General features: G+C 42.0%; 1 protein-coding gene across 5 annotated transcripts in view; it reads right to left on the bottom strand.

The window, feature by feature from the left end:
* Positions 1-20,435, bottom strand: part of PALLD (palladin, cytoskeletal associated protein) — a 329,355-nt gene extending 308,920 nt beyond the window's left edge. For 4 of the 5 annotated variants that reach the window (XM_053257735.1, XM_053257738.1, XM_053257736.1 and 1 more), the window contains exons 1-2: positions 20,282-20,435; positions 10,651-11,694 (exon numbers count right to left, since the gene is read on the bottom strand). In XM_053257735.1, coding sequence (XP_053113710.1) covers positions 10,651-11,694; positions 20,282-20,316 — 1,079 coding nt within the window. In that variant the 5' untranslated portion in view covers positions 20,317-20,435. Of the gene's footprint in view, positions 1-10,650; positions 11,695-15,370; positions 15,443-20,281 lie in introns of those variants that run through there. The other variant, XM_053257737.1, reaches the window with a different exon arrangement.
* Between the last annotated feature and the right edge of the window lie 4,980 nt (positions 20,436-25,415).

The raw sequence follows: 25,415 nt of genomic DNA, 5'->3' as shown, positions 1-25,415 counted from the left end.
GAAAAGGCCATTCAAAAGTGTTGGGGACTTTCACAAGGAGTGGACTGAGGTTGGAGTTAAGTGCATCAAGAGCCACCACACAGAGACGGATCCTGGACATGGGCTTCAAATGTCGTATTCCTCTTGTCAAGCTGCTCCTGAACAACAAACAACGTCAGAAGCGTCTTACCTGGGCTCAAGAAAAAAAGAACTGGTCTGTTGCTCAGTGGTCCAAAGTCCTCTTTTCTGATGAGAGCAACTTTTGCATCTCATCTGGAAACCAAAGACCCAGAGTCTGGAGGAAGAATGGAGAGGCACACAATGCAAGATGCTTGAAGTCCAGTGTGAAGTTTCCACAGTCTGTGTTGATTTGGGGAGCCATGTCATCTGTTGGTGTTGGTCCACTGTGCTTCATTAAGTCCAGGGTCAACGCAGCCGTCTATCAGGAGATTTTGGAGCATTTCATGCTTCCTTCCGCAGATGAGCTGTATGGGGATGCTGACTTCATTTTCCAGCAGGACTTGGCACCTGCCCACACTGCCAAAAGTACCAAAACCTGGTTCAATGACCATGGGATTACTGTGCTTGATTGGCCAGCAAACTCGCCTGACCTGAACCCCATAGAGAATCTATGGGGCATTGCCAAGAGAAGGATGAGAGACATGAGACCAAACAATGCAGAAGAACTGAAGGCCGCTATTGAAGCATCCTGGTCTTCCATAACACCTCAGCAGTGCCACAGGCTGATAGCATCCATGCCACGCCGCATTGAGGCAGTAATTGCTGCAAAAGGGGCCCAAACCAAGTACTGAATACATATGCATGCTTATACTTTTCAGAGGTCCGATATTGTTCTGTTTACAATCCTTGTTTTATTGGTTTCATGTAATATTCTAATTTTCTGGGATTGTGGATTTGGGGTTCTCATGAGCTGTACGCCATGATCATCACAATTATAACAAGTTAAGGCTTGACTTATCTCGCTTTGCATGTAATGCGTCTATCTCATATATTAGTTTCACCTTTTAATTTGCATTACTGAAATTAATGAACTTTTGCACGATATTCTAATTTTTCGAGTTTCACCTGTACAATAAAATGTTATTTTATAGACATATTGTGGGCTTCTAAAATAACAGTGGTTGTTTCTTGTGGTTATATAAAAGCTTATATTGGTTCTTTCCTTACCCTACAAAAGCATAAATTTGCAGCATAGTAGAAATAATTTTAGGAGTAATTCTGTAAACTAGAATATCTAGACAGACTTTTCCTAGAATAATTCTCACACACTGCAGCAGTTCTTCAGGGATTCTAATAGGAAAATATTAATGTTTCTCTGTGTATACTGGGCCCATGCATAGGGTGAGGGGAAGAAGACCCTTTATTTCATCCCTGATGTCTAAGGAGCTGGAACTGAGTTGCAAGCTCATTACCATGATGGAAAAAATCAGGCAACATTTTATATCATGATGAAGATGTAAATGAAACTCTACAACTTGTAGTATGAGACACAGAGAAAAAGAGGGGTATGCACTAATCAAAAACTGCAATTCAATTCAAATTGAATCACAGACCCCCCCCCCTCCCCAACTGATTCATTGAAAGCAGCTGGATGTATTGACGAATCAGTTCCTAATCACCCAAATGGATTCAGGTGATTTGCACTCTGGGGAAACAGGCCGCAAAATGGCACTTTTTCTTCTGGGGAGAGCTGGTCTACCAATTGGGATTGAAAGTGACAACAATGACAATGAATATTTATATACCACTTTACAACAAAAGTTCCCAAAGTGGTTCACGTAGATATAAATAAATAAATAAAGATTGGTAGACAGCTCTCCCAGAAGAAAAATAAACATGGCTTTTCACTTCTGGTTGTGAGGATCCCTGCATTCCCCTTGTGGGGGGGGGGGTGTGGTTCTCTTTTAATCTCTCAGGGGGAAGACAAACTGTCTTCTTTAGTTGGGGAGGAAAGGGCTTAGGGCCCCCTCTCTCCCTCCCCAGGAAGAGAGGATTGGATCCCCCTCTTCCCACATTTACTGGTAAAAGATAAACTACACAAGTGTTCCCTCTACTTTTTCCATATGTGTGCAGAATGGGTTTTGCTCTGGACGTCAGTATTAGAGCAGTGCATGCGTGCACATTCATTCATAATGGGGCATTCCTGTCGTAAATCTGTTGGCACGGCTGACCCAACAGGATTTACGATCTCTTCAGCTCTACTTGTGTGAGTCAAAAGAAAGTTCTGTAGCTAAGAGAAACAGGTTAGCTCATGAACGAAAGTGAAGAATGACTCTCAAAATAAAGTATTATAAACAAAAGAAAGTCCCTTGAAACTAAACTAGGCACCCCCCCTACAATAACAGAGTAATAACTGAAATAAAGGAGCAAGGAAGAACAGAACAAGGACAGGCTGAAACAGGGAAGATTGAGAAAGTACAAATATGAGGACACTGTCTGCGAAAAGGCAAAGTTGCTGACAGTAATCTGTGCCAAGAACAGTCTACTTAATATAGGGCTCAAGATAACTAGCAGCCAATCGGGATTTCCTGACTCAGCACTTCTATTTCCTCTCCTGTGAGATCTTGCGCCTGCGTGTCTCCCACTGAGCCTTTCTCTTGAGACTTCTTAACAGCTTCCTCCTGATCAGTCTCCTCAGCCCTCATATCTGCCAGCTGTTCCAACTCAGCTCCAGAGTCTGTTCTCCCAGCCAAATCCTGCTGCTGTGCCTCTGAGCCGGTATTCCCAACTGAGTCCTCCCGTTCCTCCTCTGACTCTTCTGAGGCCTGAGCCATGACACCTCCTGAGAAGGCTCTAAAATTAACTATGCGGACATTTTAAAAACTTGTGCCACATGCACATGAGCATACCTTAATGGGAACACCAGACTGCACTTGGTGAAACCACCTCTGCCTGTTGAGGATTCCCCCCCTCCACAAGCACCCTTTCTATCTTAGATTGACAATGGGAGAAAGGGTTTGTTTTTTAAGGAAAGGAAGGGAATGAAGTGAATATTGCACACACCATTCCAAATCAGGGCTAGCCAATTCATTGTTCATTTTCCTTTGCAGGAATGTGTTCCACTGCACCAGTTTTGGATACCTCCTAAAAAGAGGGCCAGGCTATACATTTTTGATTTATTGATTGATTAAGTGCCATCAAGTCGGTGTCAACTCTTAGCGACCACATAGATAGATTCTCTCCAGGATTATCTGTCTTCAGCTTAGCCTTTAAGGTATCTCAGTGGTGCATTCATTGCTGTCGTAATCAAATCCATCAGCCTTGCTGCTGGCCATCCTCTTCTTCTCTTTCTTTCTTTTTCTTTCCACTTTCCCCAGCATTATGGACATCTCAAGGGAGCTGGATCTTTGCATAATGTGTCCAAGGTATGATAGTTGAGACTGGTCATTTGTGCCTCAAGTGAAAATTCTGGACTGAGTTGCTCTATGATCCATTTGTTTATTTTCCTAGCTGTCCGTGGTATCCTCAAAAGTCAGCACCAACGTTCAAAAGTGTCAATACTTTTTCTATTTTGCTTCTTCAAAGTTCAGCTTTTGCATCCATAGAGCTTTAAAACAGATTCCCACTTGCAATTTTTGGCGGCTAAAGCAGTCAACTGTTACCTTTCTACCACTGTTTCCTCCCAGGCATGGGCATATGTGTGCACTCACTAGCTTTTTGATGTGCGTACAGTGAATTTCATATCATCCTGAGGTTGAATCAGGACAGCCACACTCTGAATGAATGAGTGCACACACTGCCTTGGTACCATCGCCCAGAAAAACACTCATTGTGCATACAGATGCAAGCAATTAGAGGGAACATTGCTGTCCACATGCATTGTAAAAATACAGATTATGTTCAGCTATGCAAGGCACCCCATGTACTGCTGCCCAAGCAGACAAAACAACATGCCTTTAGAAAAATGGCTTCCTGAGCAGGTGCGTTAGATCAGGTGTTAGGTAAATGAAATGGTTCCTTGCACATGTGCCTCTTATTTAATTGGAACCTGTCACAAAATTTTCAATAGGAATTCTAAGTAGAGGCCCTGCATGCCAGACAATGCACAAAGGGGTGTGTTGCAGGTTGCTCATCCAATCTAAGCCTCAATCACTTTTGGCACTAGGTGCACCACAAATCAACCAGCCTCTTCTTCAGACCAGGTTGCAGGGGCGTATCTAGGGTAGGGCAGGCAGGGCATGTGCCCCGGGCACCACTTGAAGGTGGCGCGCCATTTTTAAAAATTATTTTTTTAAAATGGCTGCTGAAAACAAAATGGCCACTGTGCATGCTCAAATGGCCTCTGTGAGGCCCTAGGCCATGCTAGGCCTCACAGAGGCCATTTGAGCATGAGCAGCGGCCATTTAAAAAATATTTTTTAAAAAGGCCACCGCACATGCTCAAATGGTCCCTGCAAGGCCCCAGAGGCCAGTGGGGGGAGGGGGAACCTTTTCAGACCCCCCCCCATGGCCTTTAGGAAGCCCCCCAAAGGGGCTACAGATAACCTTTTAAAAAATGTAATACAATATAAGTCATTGTACACATACTGTATTCAGTTTGGCACTATGTACAGAGAATCAGGGCTTGTGAATAATGAGCTGAAGCTTATCAGCTAGGATTGTATTCATTTGCTCTTACTTTGCTTCTTGTGATAAGTGAGTTAAATGTGATGTCTTCATAATATGGCTATTAATGGTGAGTTTGAATCAGTGTGAAATCCTTAGTATTAAGGCGCACTGGGAGTTTCTTGCTCTCTTTCTCTCATTTTAACTGTCTTTCTGAAATACTAGACTATATTCCAAGCAGTGACACAGTTTACTCTGCATATCCTTTAATTATTTTCAGAGTATCTGGGAAAAGTCAAATTCTCCATTTATTTTTAAAACTTATGTAATAGTGATGCTACAATGCATAGTAGAGAATTAGACAGGCACTTCTGTTTAGTTTCCCAAGTACACCTCCACATAGTATTTGGGTATTTCATGAGCCCCAGCATACTGAAATTTGTAGTATTCCAGCATTTTTTGGTCTGGCTATGTCCACTGCTAAATATTTTTTTAAATATTAAAAGATTAATGAGCTTGACTTGTATTTTTCAGCTGATATTATGGTAAAGTTATCTGAAAAATGGGTGTCAGATATTTGGACAGGGGGCACAATTTCAGTGCTTGCCCTAGGCGCTATTTTCCCTAGATATGCCTCTGCCAGGTTGGGCTTGGTCCATTGAAATTCCTTAGAACCCTTGCCTTTCAAATTTCAGCACAGGTGGAGTACCACAGAATACCTGACTTCCTAGCATCTGATTGGGCAGTGGGGATTCCATATGCAGATAGGGAGCAGGAGACTGTGGTGGTTAAGGTCAGTTGTAATGCAATTGTTACTTGTCAGAAGATGTTCTTGATTGTAGAGGACAGGAATCTATATATATGAAAGGATAGTGGGAAGGGGTCTGCAAAGAGAGGGGTTGTGAGGGAGGAAAGAGCCCCTTCAGGAGAAGGAAGCTGCCGTTGTGTGAATTACATGAGGAAACAAGATGAACAAAATCTGTCAACTCAGGAAGGGAGAGGGAGGGAGGGAGGGAGGGAGGGGAAGAAAGGCAGATGGGAAGAGTGAGCGGAAGAGAGAGAAAGAGAAAAAGAAGGGAAGGGAAGAGAGAAAGAAGGAAGGGTGAGGGACAGGCCTGAGCCTGTCAGTGGCCTGAGGGGAACGAGCAGCTATTGGCAGCAAAGCAGGGCCCAGTCAATCACTTCTGCTGTTTGGGGCTACCGAGACCATTGGCGGTAGGGTGGCAGGCAGGCAAGGGATGGGGCTGGACCTGTCAACAGCCTGAGGGAAATGAGCAGCCATGGTGGTGGCAGCAGCAGTGAGGAAGGGCCTGGTCAGCCACCGCTGCTGCTCCTCCTGTGGGGAGGAGCAGGAGCAGGAGCAGGTTGAGGGTGAGGGTGGGGAGGTATCTGGAGATAGGAGGCTGCAGCTTGGCCAATAGGCACCAGCAACACTGCAGCCATGACCAAGAGAAGTGAGAGGGATGGAAGCAACAGGATGGAGGAGCAGGAGTGTGACTCAGGTGAGGGTAGAGAGATCTTTGAAGGGGGGGGCTGTGGCAGGGGGTTAGGGGAGCAATCAAGTACTAGTGTGCAAATGCTCTGTGTGGGTTAAGCTAGTTATATCTTTAATTGACTGAACAATAAGAAGGTTGCCACAGGCAGGGCTACTGCAGATGTATTCCTGATGTAGCTTTGATGGATGTCCAGCTGTTCAGGGGGATGGTGTCCAAGTTTGTTTTGCTTTAGAATCAGTGGGCTCTTCCATCATCATGCACTTGTCTGCTTGCTTTTGGGGTAGTGGAAGGTGCTTCCAGGTGTATCTTGAGAATACTGCTCTTACTGCCAAGTCCCAGCTCTCTGAATCCTCCATGTGGAACAAGGCTGGAAACGGGCTGATCAGCAGAGAAGTGTGAGGCCCATGCAGTCAGCCGGGAGAAGGGAAGGCATCTGGAAGGAGCTCGCCACCTCCCATCCCAGTAAAAGGGGAACTCTCCGCTCCTCGCCCCTCCCTCTCCGCTCCTCTACCACCACTACTGTGCCCCCTCCCTCCCTCCTTAGGGAAAAGGTAAAGGATTTGTTAAGAGGAACTCTCTCCTCCTCACCCTCCCACCCTCCCCACAGCTACTGCCGCTGCCACACAATGGCAGTTTAAAACAAACAAACAAACAAACCATGGGGGGACTTTCTCCTTGCCCCCACCATCATCCCCACCCTCGCTGTAGCTGCTGCTGCCACACCCCAGGCAAATGGGGAAAGTTTCCCCTCAACCCCCCTTACCGCAGTCTACTGCCGCTGCAGCTCAGTGGCATTTCTCCCCCTTCAAAAATCCTTTTTGCCTATGGGTGGCAAAAAGGCTAATCCACCCTGATCACAGGATTGATTGCAGTGCCACTGACAATGATGGGTGTGTGTGTGTAGAAACGAAGGCCCAAGCCCTCTGTTTTGCTGCAAGAGGGGACAGTCAGAAGACTGCTGTGTCGTGGCTTCTTCTGGACACCTCCATGTATATCCCCATGAAACATGGTCATGGTTAGATAAGTTTATTCGGTTATTGACCAGCAAAAGAAACAGGGTCACACTGTATCAGTGCTTACAGTTGTAATACTTGTCATGGCAGTGCAGGGGCACCAAAATTTCAATGTGTGTACTGTCTATACATTCCAGAAGGTCTGGAAAACCCTTCTGCTGGAACCCTGACACCATTATCTCCTGGGGGTTGCCTACCTGAATCATGTCCTCCAGGAACAGCTTATTCAGCAGGAGAACAACTTCACATAAAATTTCACATGCTGTGGAGGTGCCCATTGAAAATACGTTCCTGATGGTTCATGTTGGAGGCCAACTTGCACAGTGTGATGGCCAGCCGCTTCCAAATTGGCACATTATGGTATGGCTCATGGTGGCGTCCATTTCACTTGCAAGAAAGTCAAAGGTCTGTCTGGACATTCTGAAGCTGCCCATGAACCGCTGGTCATCACCCTCTGACACATCTCCCATGGTTTGTCAGGTGTTGTCATGTCTTGGCAGTGCCCACCTCCTGTCCAAGGATAAGTCCTTTTGTAGAAGGTGTCCAAAGGATGAGATTGCTCCTACACTTCTTTGCACACATGCAATGGTGGCTCTTGAGCACACAAGCAATCCGTTCCATCTCAAGATAATGGAACTGAACCTCACAGCTTCCTCATGGGCAGCAGCTGCCCCCGTGCTCCCAAAGCTTCTGAGAATTCACAATATTGCTTGCCTCTGCTTCAATCTCATTCTGGCTTCCTCCTCCATGCTTTCCAGGACCATTTCTATGGCGGTGGGCACTGCCATATTGGGTGCTCTGCTTGTCATTGCTCAAATGTTCTTCACTGGGTGGAAGTGGATGTTACCTGTCACCACTTTGAGACTTTACAGTGCACAAGTCACCTGGCAGGTGCCTCCCCTGTTATGGAGGAGGGGATGGGGAGCCATGTGTGCCCTGTGAGTCCCTTGAATATCAGATTTGAAGAGGCAGTGTCCTTGCAGAGGACACAAGGGGCTGGAGAATGTTCTTTGTTCAGCTGGGTGGTGGGTGGAGATGGATTACCAGTTCTTTGCACAGCTGTGAGCATAGAACAGAGCACCTACAAACTTCTGAACTTATGTCCCCGTAACGTACCCTCAAAGAGGACTGGTGCTAGCTGGTCATAGTGCAGAATGATCCTTGGCCCCACTCCTAACATTTTGTTGTGGGTGATCATCTCCTTGAATTTCTTTAGTAACTGTCATCTTTCCTTGCACTGTGCAACACATCGGTGTGTTAAGATTCCCTCTGCACTATCTGCCTAGAGACCCAGTTGAACGTGGTCTTGTTCCTGAACTGCTGCTGCAATTGTCACTCGACATGTTCAGAGGGCCGGATGGCCACGACCATCCTGGTCTCTGCCTCTGTCCACAACTTTGCATAGACTTTCTTGCTTCCATCCTCAGTCTGGATGCTTTCTGTGGCAGTGCCAATGCCAATCATGGATGACAAAGCCATTGTTGAATGCTGAGTCTGCATGGTTGATAGCAAAACCCCAAGCAGGAGGTTAGAGGAGCAGGGCATGGGGTGTTCACCTGTTCTTTTCATGTGAGGGAAAAGGAGGAGGACTGGGGGCATCTGCCTTGTACATGCAAAGCCAGCAGTGTGCAGAAGAGGTGTGGTAGTCAATCACATACTCACAAAACAAGTGTTATGCCGATCCCAGTCCTCATGGCCATTTAAAATGCTAAAACTTTCTTTTAATCATGTCAGCTTGAACCAAGGCATTTGTCGTGCTAGCAGCTATGAAGAAGGAAATTGCACCAGTGGCAATGAATAGTGAATGTGCTGAAAGATTCATGAATGGCCTTGCTGATTGTAACAGCAGCTCTGACAGCTAGATTAGTGGGATCCCGAGTCCCATGTTAATTTTGTTAATTTATTGGAGCCATAGCTTTCGGGAGAATGAGAACAAATCTGTACACGCTGTTGTATCACTCCTCCAAAGGCCTGGCACATTTGCTTTATGTGGGGAAATAACCTGGTTGTGACCTCACCCATTTCCCCTTACCCTCCTAAATCCCCACTTTGAAGCATTAAAAAAAGACTTGATGGCCAAAGGGCCAGGAAAGGAAAACAATAGTTATTTGACAGCTGGTGCTTATAAATAAAACTTTCCACCTCCTTCCCCCCATTCCCCTTTTCCCTTCTCAATTCTCCCTTGCTAGGTAGACTTGCTTTGTGGATAGGTTATAAGGATTAGCCTTTGCTTACCAGGATACAACATACATTGTAATTCTTGAAACCTATTTCCTCAAGTAAACCTACAGAAGACATCCCTGGTCTGTTTTCTTGTGTCTCCTCACACATCCGGTGACTGAGCCCTTTCTGATTTTAATAGCCCAAGGGTGCAGAGTCATCCCTTGGACTATGGTTTGATAGCACATCAACACCTTGGTGCACTGGCACATTGGCATAATGGCACATTGGTGCAGTCTCTCGAACCAAGAAGTCCTGCAGTGCATAACTCAAACTATGTGGAATACAGGGAGGACATAGTTGTGGATGGAAACTTCCTGTATGAAAATAAAGGCAAGTGCAAGTCCTTGTTCTTATGATGGAAGAATGGGGGGACTGAGGGCAACTGAGATGTATGTGGTCAGAAATGCATTCAACTATTTGTGTAACTAGGGCTTAATGTGTTAGTACACAAAGCACTGCAGTGATGAATTGTTGGAGACCTCTCCTGCTGTCTTCATCTTGTCCTCCCATCCTTTTATTTGTTCAGGGGCATGTAAGGTCCAAAACACACAGTGGAAAGAGGGCTTGCTCCAATGTGGCTCTGTCCCTTTAAATGTATGAACTCTAAGGATGCGGCATCCCTGTTGCCAAGCAGTGGGAGGAGGAGTAAGGAAACAGCAGAGGGCAGCCAAGAGGCGGCCAAAGAGAAATGTAGCTGCCTTAGAACTGATGCCTTTCTGGGATGTTCTGACTAACCTTTCTATGGTTGTGGGAGGAGCTTTTGCATTAAACACAGGTTATAGCAGCAGCAGAATTCAGATAACACAATAATGCTTTCGAACCTCAGGTTTCAGCTGCAAAACTCACTACAAACCGAGGGTTCAAATTCGAGGTTTGGAAGCAACCTCAAATTCGAGGTTTGAGGTTTGGAAGCAAAAATGAAGCTGCGGTTTTGTGATGAAACCACGGCTTCATGCATTCAGATGATCAAAAACTCAAACTGATGCCACATTTATCTCTGGTATTATGTCCGAATAGGGCCTTAGTATCAGGCAACAGGGAATGTCTGAGGTGATGGAAGAGATTCCTTGAAGCCTGGAGGCTTGGTGGGATTGTTCACACATTTGGCCCAGGAACTGGAGGTACTCAGGAAGAATGAGAGCTGACCATGTCCCTCCAAAGTCATTTGTGCTTGTAGGATAATTCAGAAGCATTCAGGAAAAACCCCCAAAGCCAAGATATGGATTCAGATATCTGGATTCACATTATCCAAATGTCTGATTATACTAGCATCCATATTATCTTTGAGCTAATAAATACTCATATTTCCCCACAAAGATTAAAATTTAAAGATACATAAACCACTTGGTACATCTGATCAACGTCCAGTCTTACCTGATGTGAGGTGTTGGGTTTCCAGCAACTCTACACTCTAGCAGTACCTTGCTTCCTTCAGCAACTTCTTGACTCTTGAGCTTCTGGGTGAATCGAGGTGCTGAAGGTTGACTGCAGCTGTCCTTTGTGAGCAGGTTAATGGAGACATTTTCACTGGCCTGAGGGCCTTCCTTCCTTTGATGTGCAGATTCTTCACTGTGAATGACTTCAGGTAAGTCATTCTCAAGTGTGATCTCCGGGCATGTTTTCTCAGGGACTGGGTTCCTTGACATGGTTGATGGTTTGTTTTTAGGTGATAAGTATCCACTGTCTGGAGAAGAAGAATTTTCATCTGGGCTCCTGACTCTTGTCTTGGCTGCTTCTCTAAAGATGGAAGAGAGTTCTTCGATCAAATTGGCAGCTTTGTCACACAGTTTATTCTTAATGGGAACTTCAGTGTTGGAAGGTGGTTTAGACTTGGGGCTAATCTTTTGTATAGTTGGATCACATCTTTCAGAATTTTTTAGACTTCGAATAAAGCTGGGTCTTGCAGGTAGCAGGGGTGATAAACTAGATTGCTTCCCAGTAACACTAAAAAAACTGTTTGCTTCCTGAGAACATATATTTTCTTTCTTCTGCTCTGGAAGAATTTGAGCTGAAATAAATAGTGAGTTTGGGCTGGTCACCTGAGTCCTTTTGGAAACTCCCTGATCATGCACTTTGGTCTCCTTGTAAGATGCATCCCCTGATGAGTTGGGAGAAGAAATGTTGAAGTAATAAGTGAAATCTTGCTTTGCTTTCTCATCCTCTTTTACAGAATTTATAATAGATTCCTGGGCAACTTCAAGGCTTTTGTTTATCTCCTCTTCACTGAGAAAGGCAGAGAGCTCATTTGAAAATTGTCCATCCTGTATGTCTGAGAGGGAATCATAAAAGAGGTCATAAGAAGAGGAATCCTCAGATGTATTTTCATGGTTCCCAGCATGAGTGCTTTTCTCTGTAGAATAAGTCTCCTTCATCATTAAAGAAAGTGGTACAACCTGCTCACAGCTTCTGTCCTGCATACTGGAACAGAATAAAATTCAGTCTTGGTAAGAATTATGAACTTTGTCACCTAACCACTGTTTCTTCATTTATATATTATGGACTATAAAATCAGAGAGAAAATTTCAGAAGAATGACACAAAGAATGACACAAACCATAGGTGAACATATCATTTCGCTAAATGTATAATATCCAGAAGGCAGCGGCTTGCCTACTCATGGGTGCCAGAAAATATGACAGAGTAACACCTCTCCTACAGTCATTGCACTGGTTGCCTATCCGCTTCCGAGCTCAATTTAAGGTCCTGGTTCTGACTTTCAAAGCCTTGCAGGGCCTGGTGCCTGTCTGCCTACAGACCCGCCTCTCCCATCCAGTTACATCCCATCCAGTTAGATCATCTCAGATGGCCCATTTGTCGGTCCCTGATTGCCGATATGTTCGGGGCTCTAGGACCCGTGAAAGGGCCTTTTTGGTTGCTGCCCCGCTCCTTTGGAACTCTCACCCCCTACAGATCCAGCTAGCCCCTTCCTTACCAATCTTCAAATAGCTATTGAAGACTTTTCTTTTTTGCCAGGCTTTGGCGCTGTAGTTTATTTTTCTGTTCTTTGGTAGTTATTTTAGTTTTTAATTTAGAATGTAATTTTTAATGTTGCCTGTTTGCATCTTGTTGTGCACTGCCCGGAGTCTTCAAAGTGCACGGTATATTAAATGTCTCTAATAAAACAAACGAACAAACAAACAAATAAAGCTGACTACTACAATGCCAATTTTTATACCTCCTTTCATTTAAAAAAAATCCTAAGGTGGTTCATACAAAAATTAAAACAAGGCTATAAAAATTACACAATTAAAATATTAAACTAAAAATATAAAAACATAGATCTGATTTTAAATATTTAAAATACAAACATAAGATAACCATACAAAATACAAAGAAGCAGCAGTAGAGACGATCATATAAAAGCCTGGGTAAAAAGCCACAATTTCACATGCTTTCTAAAAACTGTGAGGGATGGGGTTTGGGCCTCTAGAGTCCTGCACAGTCTGGAGTCAAATTACCTTAAGGACCATTTTCAACCATGTGAATCTACCCAGACTTTACTATCAACTTTGCAAGCCTGCCTCCCCCGCCTGCTATTGAATCATGTTTGATTGACAGGGCTCCATGGTGGCAGCACTTTTTCTATGGTGGTGCCACACTTATAAAACTCTCTTTCCAGATCGACCTGGCAGGCCACTTTAAGCCAGCCATGAAAGCATGTTGGCCTTGCAAGGTTTTAACCTGAATCTGTTTCAGCCTCATGTTTTATTGTCGCTGTTTCCCCAATCTATTTTTTTGCTTTATCATTGTGTGATTTTACTGGGCATGTCTACCTTTGCCACTGCATAATACATACTCTTTATGTATTATGGGGACTCTGCTCCGGGTGCCAACAATGAGGGAGGCTCGGCTGTCATGCACGCGGGACAGGGCCTTCTCTGTTGCTGCTCCCAGAGTCTTGAATGTTCTCCCAATGGCCATCTGCTCTTCAGTCTACATCACAGTTTTTAGAAAACATGTGAAATTTTGGCTTTTTACCCAGGCTTTTAAACGATTCTTTCTATTGCCGCTACTTTGTTTCTTTTATGGTTATATTGAGCTTGTTTTAAAATCTTTTGATCAGATCTATATTTTTATATTCTAGCAATTTTGTGTAATTTTTGTCGTTTTGTTTTGTGTGAACTGCCTTGAGATTGTTTTAATGACATCGAACAATAAACAAATAGATAATAAATAAATAGATACTAATTGGGTGGTACACCTTAAGTGGTCCAGCGGGGAAATGCTTGACTAACAAGCAGAAGGTTGCTGGTTTGAATCTCTGCTGGTACTATATCAGGCAGCAGCAATATAGGAAGACGCTGAAAGGCATCATCTCACACTGTGAGAGAGGAGACAATGGTAAACCCCTCCTACCAAAGAAAACCACAGGGCTCTGTGGGCGCCAGGAGTCGAAATTGACTTGACGACACACTTTACCTTTAATTGGGTGGTAGTGGTGGGGGTGGAGGAAGCTGGAGCCTGTCAAGACCTATGGGCCCAATCCCCTGATGTTTTAAGTACCCAGCAACACATCTGGCAGGGAAAAACATTTCTCCTTCTCAGAATACAAAAATTCAGCATCACCTAATGGAATTGTTTGGAAGGAAATTCAGGACAAAGAAAATACTGAGAAAAGAGATGTACTTCAGTACAATGAATGGTTTAGAATTTATTAGCATGAGTAGTAATGGGTAGTATGACTTTTAAAAGGATTAGACAAACACATGGATGATAAATCCATCAGCAGATATAATCTATGATATGTGAACCTTTGGTACCACATGTCTGGGACAAGCAAGCAGGGATAGCTATCATCTTTAAGTGACAGGGGATTGCTATAATTGCCACACCATGCTGTGAGCTTCCTGAGGCAACTGACTGGCAACAGATTGCTAGACCAAGGGATGATAGGAATTGTAGTCTAACATTTTCCAAGAATCTAAGGTTGGGAACTCCTGTGCTAGACTAAGTGAACTGAATGAGGGCTACACCAAACCCCAAAACAAAAATGTATTTTTAAATTTCTTTGGACTAGATATACCTACATTTTTCTTTCTTCAAAATGCCTCTTAAGTTTGTTGTAGGATTGGAATGCAATTTTTGTTATTCATACATAGAGAGTTATGGCTCTGTGAATAATTAATCTATATTCAATTTGTGTTCATTTGATTTAAATCTCTTTATAATAGTTATATACCTCCGGATATGTGCATCTCTAGGTGGTGTACACCATTTAAAATACAACCAATATAAAACAGTATAAACAATTAAAACAGAGTAAAAACAACAGTTTCACAGAATAAACAAGTTAAAACCATATCATGGGATAAAAAACAATTAAACAGTTTAAAATTAATTTAAGTTAAAAGCCTGAGAAAATAATTGTGTCTTGAGGGTCTTCTTAAAAGCAGGGAAGAAGATACTCTTATTTTAACAGGGAGCATATTCCAAAGCCCCAGGGCAGCCACAGAGGAGGCCTGGTCCCAAGTTGCCACCAAACGAGCTGGCAGCAACTATAACCAGACCTCTCCAGATGATCTTAATAGATGACAGGGTTCATGACTGAGAAGGCACTCTCTTAAGTACCCTGGACCCAAGCTATTGAGGACTTTAAAGGTAATAACCAGCACCTTGTATTTCACTCAGAAACATATTGGCAGTTAGTGCAGTTCTTTTAAAATCAGTGTTATATGGTCCCTTATATAGTAATGTTGGTGTTTGGTTACAATAAGACATTACCTCCATGTGCACTAAGACAGCTACACTGTAATCAGTGAATGGTCTGTTTATCTGGGTGACTGGTCCTACCTTTGTGTTTCTACAGGCAATAGTTTTGACAAAGTTTAGGGATTTGGTGGCATTCTAAATTGTCCACTGAGAATCCCACAGATAAATATCCCATGCAGTCAAATTAAAGTAGAAGGAATTCTAGAGGTGAAGAATCAATGTAAAATTGGCCAATCAATTTAAAAGGTGACATATGGATGAGGGTTGGCCACGCCTATCTGGACATTCCAAGGTGAACAGGCTCTTTGGGAGAGTTGGCTGGGATGTCAGATGGAGAGCTTTTGAGGAAGAAGAGCTGAAGAAAGGAAGAGCAGAAGACAGCCTACAGAGGAGAGCATGAAGGCAGACTCTGCAGAGTTGATCCCTTGGGAAGTTTGGGACTGAAGATTTCATACAGACAAGACAGTGACCCAGGACAGCAGTTAGAGAACTTCAGCTGAACTCCCAGAGCCCAACATTCTAAAGCTAACAGCCATCAGGTGCCAGGGAACAGGAAAAGGTTATTTTGGACTAGATTGGATAATTGCCACCTGGCATATACAATAAAGTGAGGGATGTGCTGAGAGTGCGCCTGCCCTGACATAACAGGAGGATGTCCTGGCATGCTCTGGGGGCATCTCTTATTTGTCTGTGTGTGTGGTGGTGGGGCTGAATTTCAATAGGGTTTTAGAGCATGTGTAGAGCAGTACTATACTATTTAGTTTATGTGTGTATGGCACCTGACCTGTGCCAAAACACCACCTACTACATGGGAGGAAATTCATCAGGGTTATTAGGTATCTGAGGAATACTCAGATTGTGGCAATGGGAGGTTGTACAGTGTACCACCACGAACTGATGGAGTGACAATTCACAGACTTCAATGCATTTTTGAATTATATTAACCACATACATGCTAACCCCTGCTAACTTGATAAAGAGGCACCTTTTAATGTGGTGATTCTCTTTATTTAGCAAGGGGAGAGCAACTGGCCCTATCCACCCCCAGCACAGTTCCTTCAGTGACTGTTGTTGGTCTTATGTTTCTTTTTAGATTGTGAACCCTTTGGAGCCAGCGTGGTGTAGTGGTTAGAGTGCTGGACTAGGACCGGGGAGACCCGAGTTCAAATCCCCATTCAGCCATAAAACTAGCTGGGTGACTCTGGGCCACTTCTTGGGGAGACCTGAGATCAAATCCCCATTCAGCCATAAAACTAGCTGGGTGACTCTGGGCCAGTCACTTCTCTCTCAGCCTAACCTACTTCACAGGGTTGTTGTGAGGAGAAACCAAAGTATGTAGTACACCGCTCTGGGCTCCTTGGAGGAAGAGCGGGATATAAATGTAAAATAATAATAATAATAATAACTTGGGGACAGGATTCCATCTTATTTATTTATTATTTCTCTGTGTAAACCGCCCTGGGCCATTTTTGGAGGGGCGGTATAGAAATCAAATAATAAAAAAATTAATAATGCTTTGAAAGGAAATTGAGGCATTTTGTTTGTAACTTTTTGAAGACTTTCTGGCTCTCGTGGCGACCTCTGCCATGGTGGGATGCACCCAACCATGGCAAAGACAGGCAAAGGATCACCAGGAGGCTAATGAGCAAGCTGGCAAGGCAGGGAAGCTGGAGCCACGTTGGGCCACTGAGAGAGGTGCAGAAATCAGGCAAGTGAACTGAGTCTTGCGAGAGTCTGGAATCTCACAAGATGGGGTCCCGAAGTCTCGCGAGACTTGCCAGGATCGTGGGGAGGTATTTCAGCAGCTGGCTAATGAGAAGATAGCCATGGAGGCTTTGGAGGAGGCCTGAGCTTGAGGAGCTCACAGATGGGGTGGGGGCAGGAGCAAAAGGCCAGCTTGCAGAGTAGAGGAGATTGTGTGTGTGTGTGTGTGTGTGAGAGAGAGAGAGAGAGAGAGAGAGAGTAACCTTCCAACTCCTACAGTGTCTTTTGTAGCTTGCTGAAGCTTTGCAGGAATTAGCGAGAGCTGACTGAAGTACCTGGGGAAAAGACACTTGACACCCCCACAAGCCAAAATCCTCAGAGACCAAAATAATGAATAGCATTTCTTCTTGATGGAAACAATTTAAATGAGAAAGCCCAACAGCTTTTTTTTAGCATGAACAATTTGGCTGAATCTCCAACGCTATATGATTGACTTAATTTTGTAAAAGCTGAACCATTTTAAAACTTGCACTTCACCATATGCCATATTTTTTTGTGTGTCTGTGTCTTGGCAGTCATGAGATGCGACCGGATGTGTTTTACATTGGCTTGTGCAAGCTCCAGTTACATTTAGCTGCTCCTCCAGGGCTTACCTTGCACGAAACTCTAAATTGACTGCTAGAGTGCCTGAATTCTTGGACTGGTGTATGCATCTCTTAACATCACTTATCTTTCCCAGTGTCAAGTTAGTGAGCTACAATGGAGCACAGAGTGGGAAATAATAGGAAGCTGAACAGTTTATCTTAAGATTTAAGGACCTGAGCCTCTGTTATTTGCATCTGTGTCTTACTCTTTGCTTTCATCTTGTGTGACAAACAATGACAATGAACTACCAGCAAAAAGTTAGTATCTTCAGGGGTGTAGCTATAATTGAGCAGATGGTTCAAAGAACCTGGGGCCCCCTAGCTCCACCCCTCCCTATTTTCTTCATTATCTCTCTCACTCCGATGGGCCACCAGGGAGAAGGGTGAACATGGGCCCCCTTTCCCCTAGCTATGCCCCTGAGTAGCTTAACATAGCTTGACCACTTAAAGAGATAAATACAACATATGCAGCCCAGTACAGAGGCTCCCGCCTCCTTGTATACATAGAAAGTTTAACGCACACAGATTTTTTGATATGCAACAGCTTCTCTTCTTCAGTGGTGGGACAGCATTCTATGAATCTCTTTCACATGTGCAATTGCGTGTGTGCAACTATTTAAGTAAATGGGAAATCAGTATAAATAGGAACTCATCCATAAGATGAACCTTGATGTGGTTATGGAATTTTAGACTGAAACTTTAGCTCAGCTGTCAAGTGTGCCATAAGGGGAAAGCAGAAGAGGTGCCCACATCAGAGAGCTCTTGTCATTAGCTCCTATGGAGACCAGCATTGGCCTGTGCAGTCTGCACTGGAGGGTAGCCCTTTCTCCACCTTCCCAAGGGTACTGAAAGACCTGAGTGCCTGAGGGGAAGACATAAAAGGCATGCAGACTTCTATAGAGACCTCTATATGTCTATATAGACATCTTCTATAGAGACCAGAACTGAAAGACCTGTGTGCCCTGGGGAGAAGGCAAAAAAGGAAGCACCAAGAAGCTGCCGTCCTCAGCTCTTGGAAAGCAAACCTGACATACACTGCTTTTAAAATCTTCTGTCACATACTTATTTTTAATATTGTGAATCACTTTGGGTGCCTTGGTCAAGACAGAAACGTTATATATAAATTCAATAAAAATAAATTCCAGAAAATTAGATTAAAAATTGAGTAATGTATATCTTGTATGCTTGTATGTATCTTATATATCTTGTATGTATCTTGTATATCTTGTAAGGGCATGATCCAGCACTTTTGTCCCAATTATTTTAGTAGAAGACATTTAAGTATGTCCTTCATTCTGCAATTGAAATCTGTGGAACAGAAGAATGCTTAACTTAGATTGGATGATCACATCTAAACTTTTATTTTAAGTAGTTTTGATTTTAAAATTATATGCTGTATTACAAATGATAACAAATGAAATATTTTTACTCATGTTTTCCCCAATCTTGGTCAACTTTAAGGAATACTTCAGATGTGTAGTGGTGGAGTTATGTGCACAGAGAATTCTTTAACATTGAACAGAATGGTATGGGGCAGTTCCTTGCACTGTGGGGCAACAAATGTGTTCCACTGCAAGGTGTACTTCAGGCCCATTCTAAACAGATTGTATCAACCATGCAATCCATTGCACAATCTCACGCCACAAGCAAAAATGAGTCTTAATTACTTTAAAATAGTTCATCCACTTACACAAAGAAAGGATAAAACTTAATTCAAATCCAGAAGAGTCAGATAATATTATCACAGTGGGTCCCTAAAAATAGGTATCTTTATAACTATTTTGGCACCTGGCAACATAGCCAGATTTCTAAGAAGGTACAGAGTCTTTTCAGTAATGAACAAAATGCCAAGTTCCATAATGAGAGCCATAATGGTTTGGTTCCTTTTAAAATCTGATCAGTTATTTTTATGCTTATAAAATGGTTTACATCTCTAACATTATGCCTTCAAATCCATATGCTGTTAAGTAAAGGTCTCTCTTCAACATGGAGGCAACAATCCAACAGAGTGCTCATTTATTTAGTGGGGTTAAGCACACTTAATTCTCTGTTGGATTGTGGCCATAATGTATAGACTCACAATGTCATCCAGGAAATTCAGTTTTCCTTTGCCAGGACTCTGCTTTTTTAAATCATAGCTAATCTAGTTAAAATAACACTTGAACCCTATCAAATAGCATACATGATCATAATTAGAAATAGCCTACGAACTATTTCTAGACTTCACTGATTAGATGGCAGCATATTTATAAATGCTTTGCTCATCTCTCTAACAAGTTAATAATGGTAAAACAATATACTGTACAATCTGGGAGAAAAGTGAAGATTATTAAATTAAATCTGGCTAATCTACTTTATGGTTCCCATGATTTTTTAAAACATCATTCTTACAGCTGAATGGCGTATTTTTAAAAATGATAAAATATCATAGAAACTATAGACAATGCATTGAGTAACAATTGATCATAAATGTATTATCTTAATATATGTATTACTTTTATACCTAATAAAAGGATATCCATAATTCAACAAAGGTGCAAAATAAAGAACTATTCATAATTTATGTATAAGTTGATTTATAATCTGCATCTTTGAACCTAAAAAAGTGTTCTGCCTATGGCTTATAAAACACAATCTTAAAACAATAAATAATTATAAAGCTATAAAGCTAACTCATAAGCATTAATACAAAGTTGAGCATTATTACAAATATTTTTAAATTCCATTTTCTTGGTGAAATTCAAGAGAATATACAAGGAGCAAACATGCAAGTGGTTAATTATGGCTGTAAATGCTTTAAAAGTACAGTATACCATGCATTTTGGAAGAATAACAATAATCAATGAAAGCTCTTAATTTGTAACAAAATTTAAAATAACACATCTATACTTACTATTTATGCAGCAGAGTGAATTTTTTAACTAAAAAATTCTTATTTAACATACAAACCTTATAAATCTTGAGCCAGCGTGAAGAATTTTCATATAGAATAAGCTGCAGGCATGGAAGCTCTTTCCCCTTTGTCTAAGAAAGCTGTATTTGCTTTAACTAGTCATTCAAGATTGCTTGGTCCACAATAAGCATCGAGGTGACTGTGGCCTCTGAGTTACATCTGTCTTCTCTGACTATGTAAATCCTACCCCTCTCATCTATATTTGGTAACTGAACTCATGTTTCAACAGACTGCCACTATCTGGAATTCCAGTGGAATGGACGTCGGGCCTAGATGAACGAGCAACTTCTGTGTGCTTAAGAGTCTTGTATGTTCAAGGAAACTTATCTAGCATTGCTGGAGTTTTTGATAGCATTTGAATGCAATTTTTCCAGTATTGATATTTTAAAATGTGATGCAATTAAATAACAGATAATCACAGGGGTGCAGAGAGAGGGACAACAGAGACAGGCAACTCTTGAGGAACAACTTCTCATTTATATTTTGTTTTGGGAGAGGGAAGGCACTTTTTGTGGGGAGATATAGGTTATTAGGTTTGGCTGTGGGAGCAGGAGCTCCGTGAAATGAGGCAGGGAACTCGTCCAATGATATGGGAGGAATCTGTACCTTAGTTAGTCACATAATGTATTTGTATCATTTAAGCATTAGAAACTAAGCTTCATTGGAAGAAGTTTCAGTTTAAATTAAACTTGAATGAAAATTAGCTGTAAATTAGACAAATATCTTTTGCTATCTAGCTTTTCTGTTGGAAAACACACATGCCCTTAGGCAAAAGCCTCACACAAAGTTGTAGACAGAGATTAATAATGCTCTATTTTTATTTATTTATTTATTAGCTTTATATACTGCCCTTCCAAAATGGCTCAGGACGGTTCACAGCATGATAAAAACAATTAGTTTCAACATTCTTTACCAAAATGGTCTGTGATCTTATGAAAATTTGTCCTCAGTTCTGCACAATATACATTTTTCTTATGGGCACTTTTTAGTTTACATCAGTTACTTCAATTTACCACTTATCTGTTTATACCAGCTCTGTTCAGGTGCTTGGCCTGAACTCGTGTAGAGATGGACTGGAACATGCTGGTTAGCCTTACCTGCTGCTCTCTCCATATTCAAGGTTTGTCAGCAGAGGGAAGCTGAACCAGGAAGAGTTTTCCCTCATTTTCTAGAACCCCAGCTGGCTAGGATTCTAAAACATGGACAGAAACTTTTCTTGGAATCAGTTTTTGCTTCTGCAGACAGGTGTTGAACATAGAGAGAGCAGGAGTCATGGCCTGCTGGAGTGCATCAGCACAGGGGATAAGACTAGCTGGTGCGCTTCTCTTACCCCTCTACTCAGCTACAGGATGAACATCTGAATACTGCTGCTATAACAACACAATCACATTTGGAAATCACTCCATTAATTTATCTAAAATAACAGAGTTTTAATTAATGATCACAGAAAATGTAGTTTGACTACTATGTGAGATAACTGGGATATCAATCTTCAACATTTTCAGATCTCAGACCCACTTTTAACTCCAACTGCAGCATGGGAACCAGCTTTAATTTACTGTCCGTTCTCCTTCTTTATTTTTCTGAGGTGAAAAATACCTAAATTGGACATATCCTGGTTTAACTATCATTCCTTTTCCACAGAGAACCCTGGGAATTATAGCATTCTCTCTCTCTCTCTCTGTGTGTGTGTATTTTAAACATCCTGAATACAGAATCCTAAGCATCTGCATCAATCTATAATTCTCATGAAATTAGGATGAGTCACAACACTTAACCTAGTATAGGACTGGTATAAATTGGGTATGTCAGAATGTTGACAGCATGTTGACAATCAGCTAAAAATGATTGGCAGCATGCAGTTGCATATGTTTTTTAAAAAAAGGAAGGGGACACATATCTGATTTTAAATATTCAGCATGCATCTGGGATTATTAGAATCCACATCTGAAAGCTGAGAATACTGTATAGGTATTCACTGTAATGCACACTCATAGCTAATGTGACTCTAATGCCACTATAATTAATATTTGATCACAGAGTAAGGTCGTTCACATGTACCTACCTTCTCCCAAATGACAGCCAGTTCCTGGCTAGCTGTGTCACTTGTGTCCACATGATCCACACTGCGGCGAGTGGCGCAGTGCTCCAGAAGCTGGGGCAATGAAGCCTGGCCACCAGAATCCCACAATGCACTGCATGAGCAGCACAGTACATTTAGAAGTTCCTGAGGCTGGGTTGCTCCTTCTCCCGGTGTCTATGGTAGTCATGCCTGCCGGCAGCCTGAATACAATTACTGGCAGCCTGCGTGCCCACGCAAACAGGCAGTGGGGTAGTAGAGCACACACGCACTCTCCAACCTCACTACCTGGTGAGGAAGCAATGGAATTGGTCCTGATCCCAGCAGTTCTGACACCAATCTCATCCAGGCTAGTGATGCCCTACCCTGGTAGGACTGGTCATGAGAATGACCTCTTAGATGGCTTAGACTAATTATGATGATGATGATGATGATGATGATGATTTTACATTTATATCCCGCTCTTCCTCCAAGGAGCCCAGAGCGGTGCACTATATACTTGAGTTTCTCTTTCACAATAACCCTGTGAAGTAGGTTAGGCCGAGAGAGAAATGACTGGCCCAGAGTCACCCAGCTAGTTTTATGGCTGAATGGGGATTTGAACTCAGGTCTCCCCGGTCCTAGTCCAGCACTCTAACCACTACACCATGCTGACTAAATTATATTAATACAAATACAACACATATTTATATACCATTTTTCAACAAAAGTTCCCAAAGCAGTTTACATAGATATAAATAAATAAATAGTATGGCTCCTTATCCCCAAAGGGCTCACATTCTAAAAAAGATATGTAAGATAGAGACCAGCAATAGCCACTGGGGGATTATGGGCCACCTATAATTAAATTATAGGCCGCCACCACGGCCTTGATGGGGGAAAACATGAAGGATAGAAATAATTGTAATAAAATGAGAGGATCTAGACAAAGTTAGTCATGACAAAGTTAGTCATGGCAAACTGATGAGACCTCAATTAGTCATGTCTCATGGATTTAAAGAAAGCTTACTTACAACAACAAAAAATATTTATATACCGCTTTTCAACAAAAGTTTCCAAAGTGGTTTACATGGAAAAATAACAACCAAATAAGATGGCTCCCTGTCCCTAAACGGCTCACAATCTAAAAAGAAACATAAGACGGACACCAGCAACAGTCACTGGAGGTACTGTGCTGGGGATGGATAGGGCTAGTTACTCTCCCCCTGATAAATAAAGAGAATCACCACGTTAAAAAGGTGCCTCTTTGCCCAGTGAGCAGGGGAGATATAAGTTACAACTAACTTAGTTTAGAACCTAAGTTAGTCTGGAACTAACTTAGTCTGGTCCTGCCAAATATAAATAAATATGGTAGAGATATTGCCATGTTAATTGGTAGGAGCAATATAAAATACATAAGAATGAAGAGAACATGTAGGTGTTGAGAGCCTGTGAAATAAAGGAAAGAGGTGAAGTGTGCGCGCCAGTTTTTAGCAGGGACACATTGTCAACCGCATGATACTAAAATGGTCAACACTACCCTTCAAAATGCAGCTTTGAAATGAAAATTATAAGAAGGTTGAACAAACTACATGTTGTGCAAAATGAAAGTTTCTTTAAAAAAAAACCCAAAACAGGGTAATTGATCTTTGAACTGGCTCCCGGTAAGATGGCATTGGCAGAAAAAGAGAAAGAACAATGTATGGAAAGGAATACAATTAATCATACAACATTTATTTAAAGTTCTTTTTTTTTTTTACAATGATCTTAAATAGTATGTAGATGAAATACACAGGAAACCAAGTCAAATAGTTTAAAATTTGATCACTGCTTCAGTGGAATCACTATAGAAGGAGCTTACTACTTTTTCTTTCCATCCTTCAAGGAGCTCAGGAAGGTACACATGTCTCCCCACCATCCTGCATTTTATTACCACAACGATCTTGTGAAGTAGGTTATCTTGAGAGTAGGTGATGGGCTCATGCTTAAATTCAACCCAGTGAGCTTCATGGCTGAGAGAGGATTTGAACTTGGGTCTCCAAGTCATTCTAACTAATATACCACATCAAAGAAAACACATTTTGGTGATCAAAATTACTTTTGCAATTAACATTCAGCAGTTTAGATCTACATCAGAGTCTGGAATCCATAATCTTGTGGATTATAACAGGCAGACAGTTCATTTAATATAATGCAAGCATATTCCTGAATCTAATATAACATATTGCTATATATCTCCTTCTCAAAAGACCCGGTCAAATAAAATGCTCTCAAAAATGGAGAGGGGAGGAGAGAGAGAAATCCAGATCCATTTTCCCCACTACCTATCTCAATGACAAATCCAAGATACAATACGTTCATTACATTATAGGTCTGTCAAATTTACACTTTCCTATAAAATTGGTGTGAATATTGTAACACCTTCTATCTGAATGGCTGTGTTTAAGCTAAAGCTACACAAGAAAAAGGAAAAACAACATACAATTTATGGGCATGTGACTATGGTGTTGGAGAATGGCTTTACCATTAGTAGATTTCCATGAAAGTCCATATGACTCATGTATGGAATTAGAATTTATTTCTCTAATGATTTAATATCCCTTGACAGTTAAAAAGCAAAGCAAAGCTTGCGGGATTTAGATATAAGGTGAAGAAGCACGAACTACAGCTGAGCTATAAAGTTCCCTGCCAATGAAATCCAAGGAACTTCCTGGACAGGGGAGGTGAAAGTGATACCTTGGAAGGCTATGCACAAGTCTGTCATAGCAAAATAGTGTTAAGATCAGAGGGTGACTCTTCTGGATTTTCCATCAATCAAAACTTTTTGCAAGTAAATGCAATACATTCCGGAGTTTCACTGAGATTTCCCCTATCCTCCAAAAAAGGTTTAACATAATATATCCAGATCAGGAACACAGCCAGAAAACCTTTATTTAAGATCAGCTCTATTAGAATATAAATCCCTGTTGAATGCTGCATATGTTCATATAAAGTTCACTGCTGACAACATTAAATGGATTTTAGATTTCATTTTAAAAAAAAGAATAAGTTGTCAGTCCTCATCATTTCAG

The sequence above is a fragment of the Hemicordylus capensis genome, chromosome 5 (genome assembly GCF_027244095.1).
Source record: "Hemicordylus capensis ecotype Gifberg chromosome 5, rHemCap1.1.pri, whole genome shotgun sequence".
Classification (NCBI taxonomy): domain Eukaryota; kingdom Metazoa; phylum Chordata; class Lepidosauria; order Squamata; family Cordylidae; genus Hemicordylus; species Hemicordylus capensis.
Note: the sequence above shows the minus strand (reverse complement) of the source record. Positions and strands in the feature narration are given on the sequence as shown.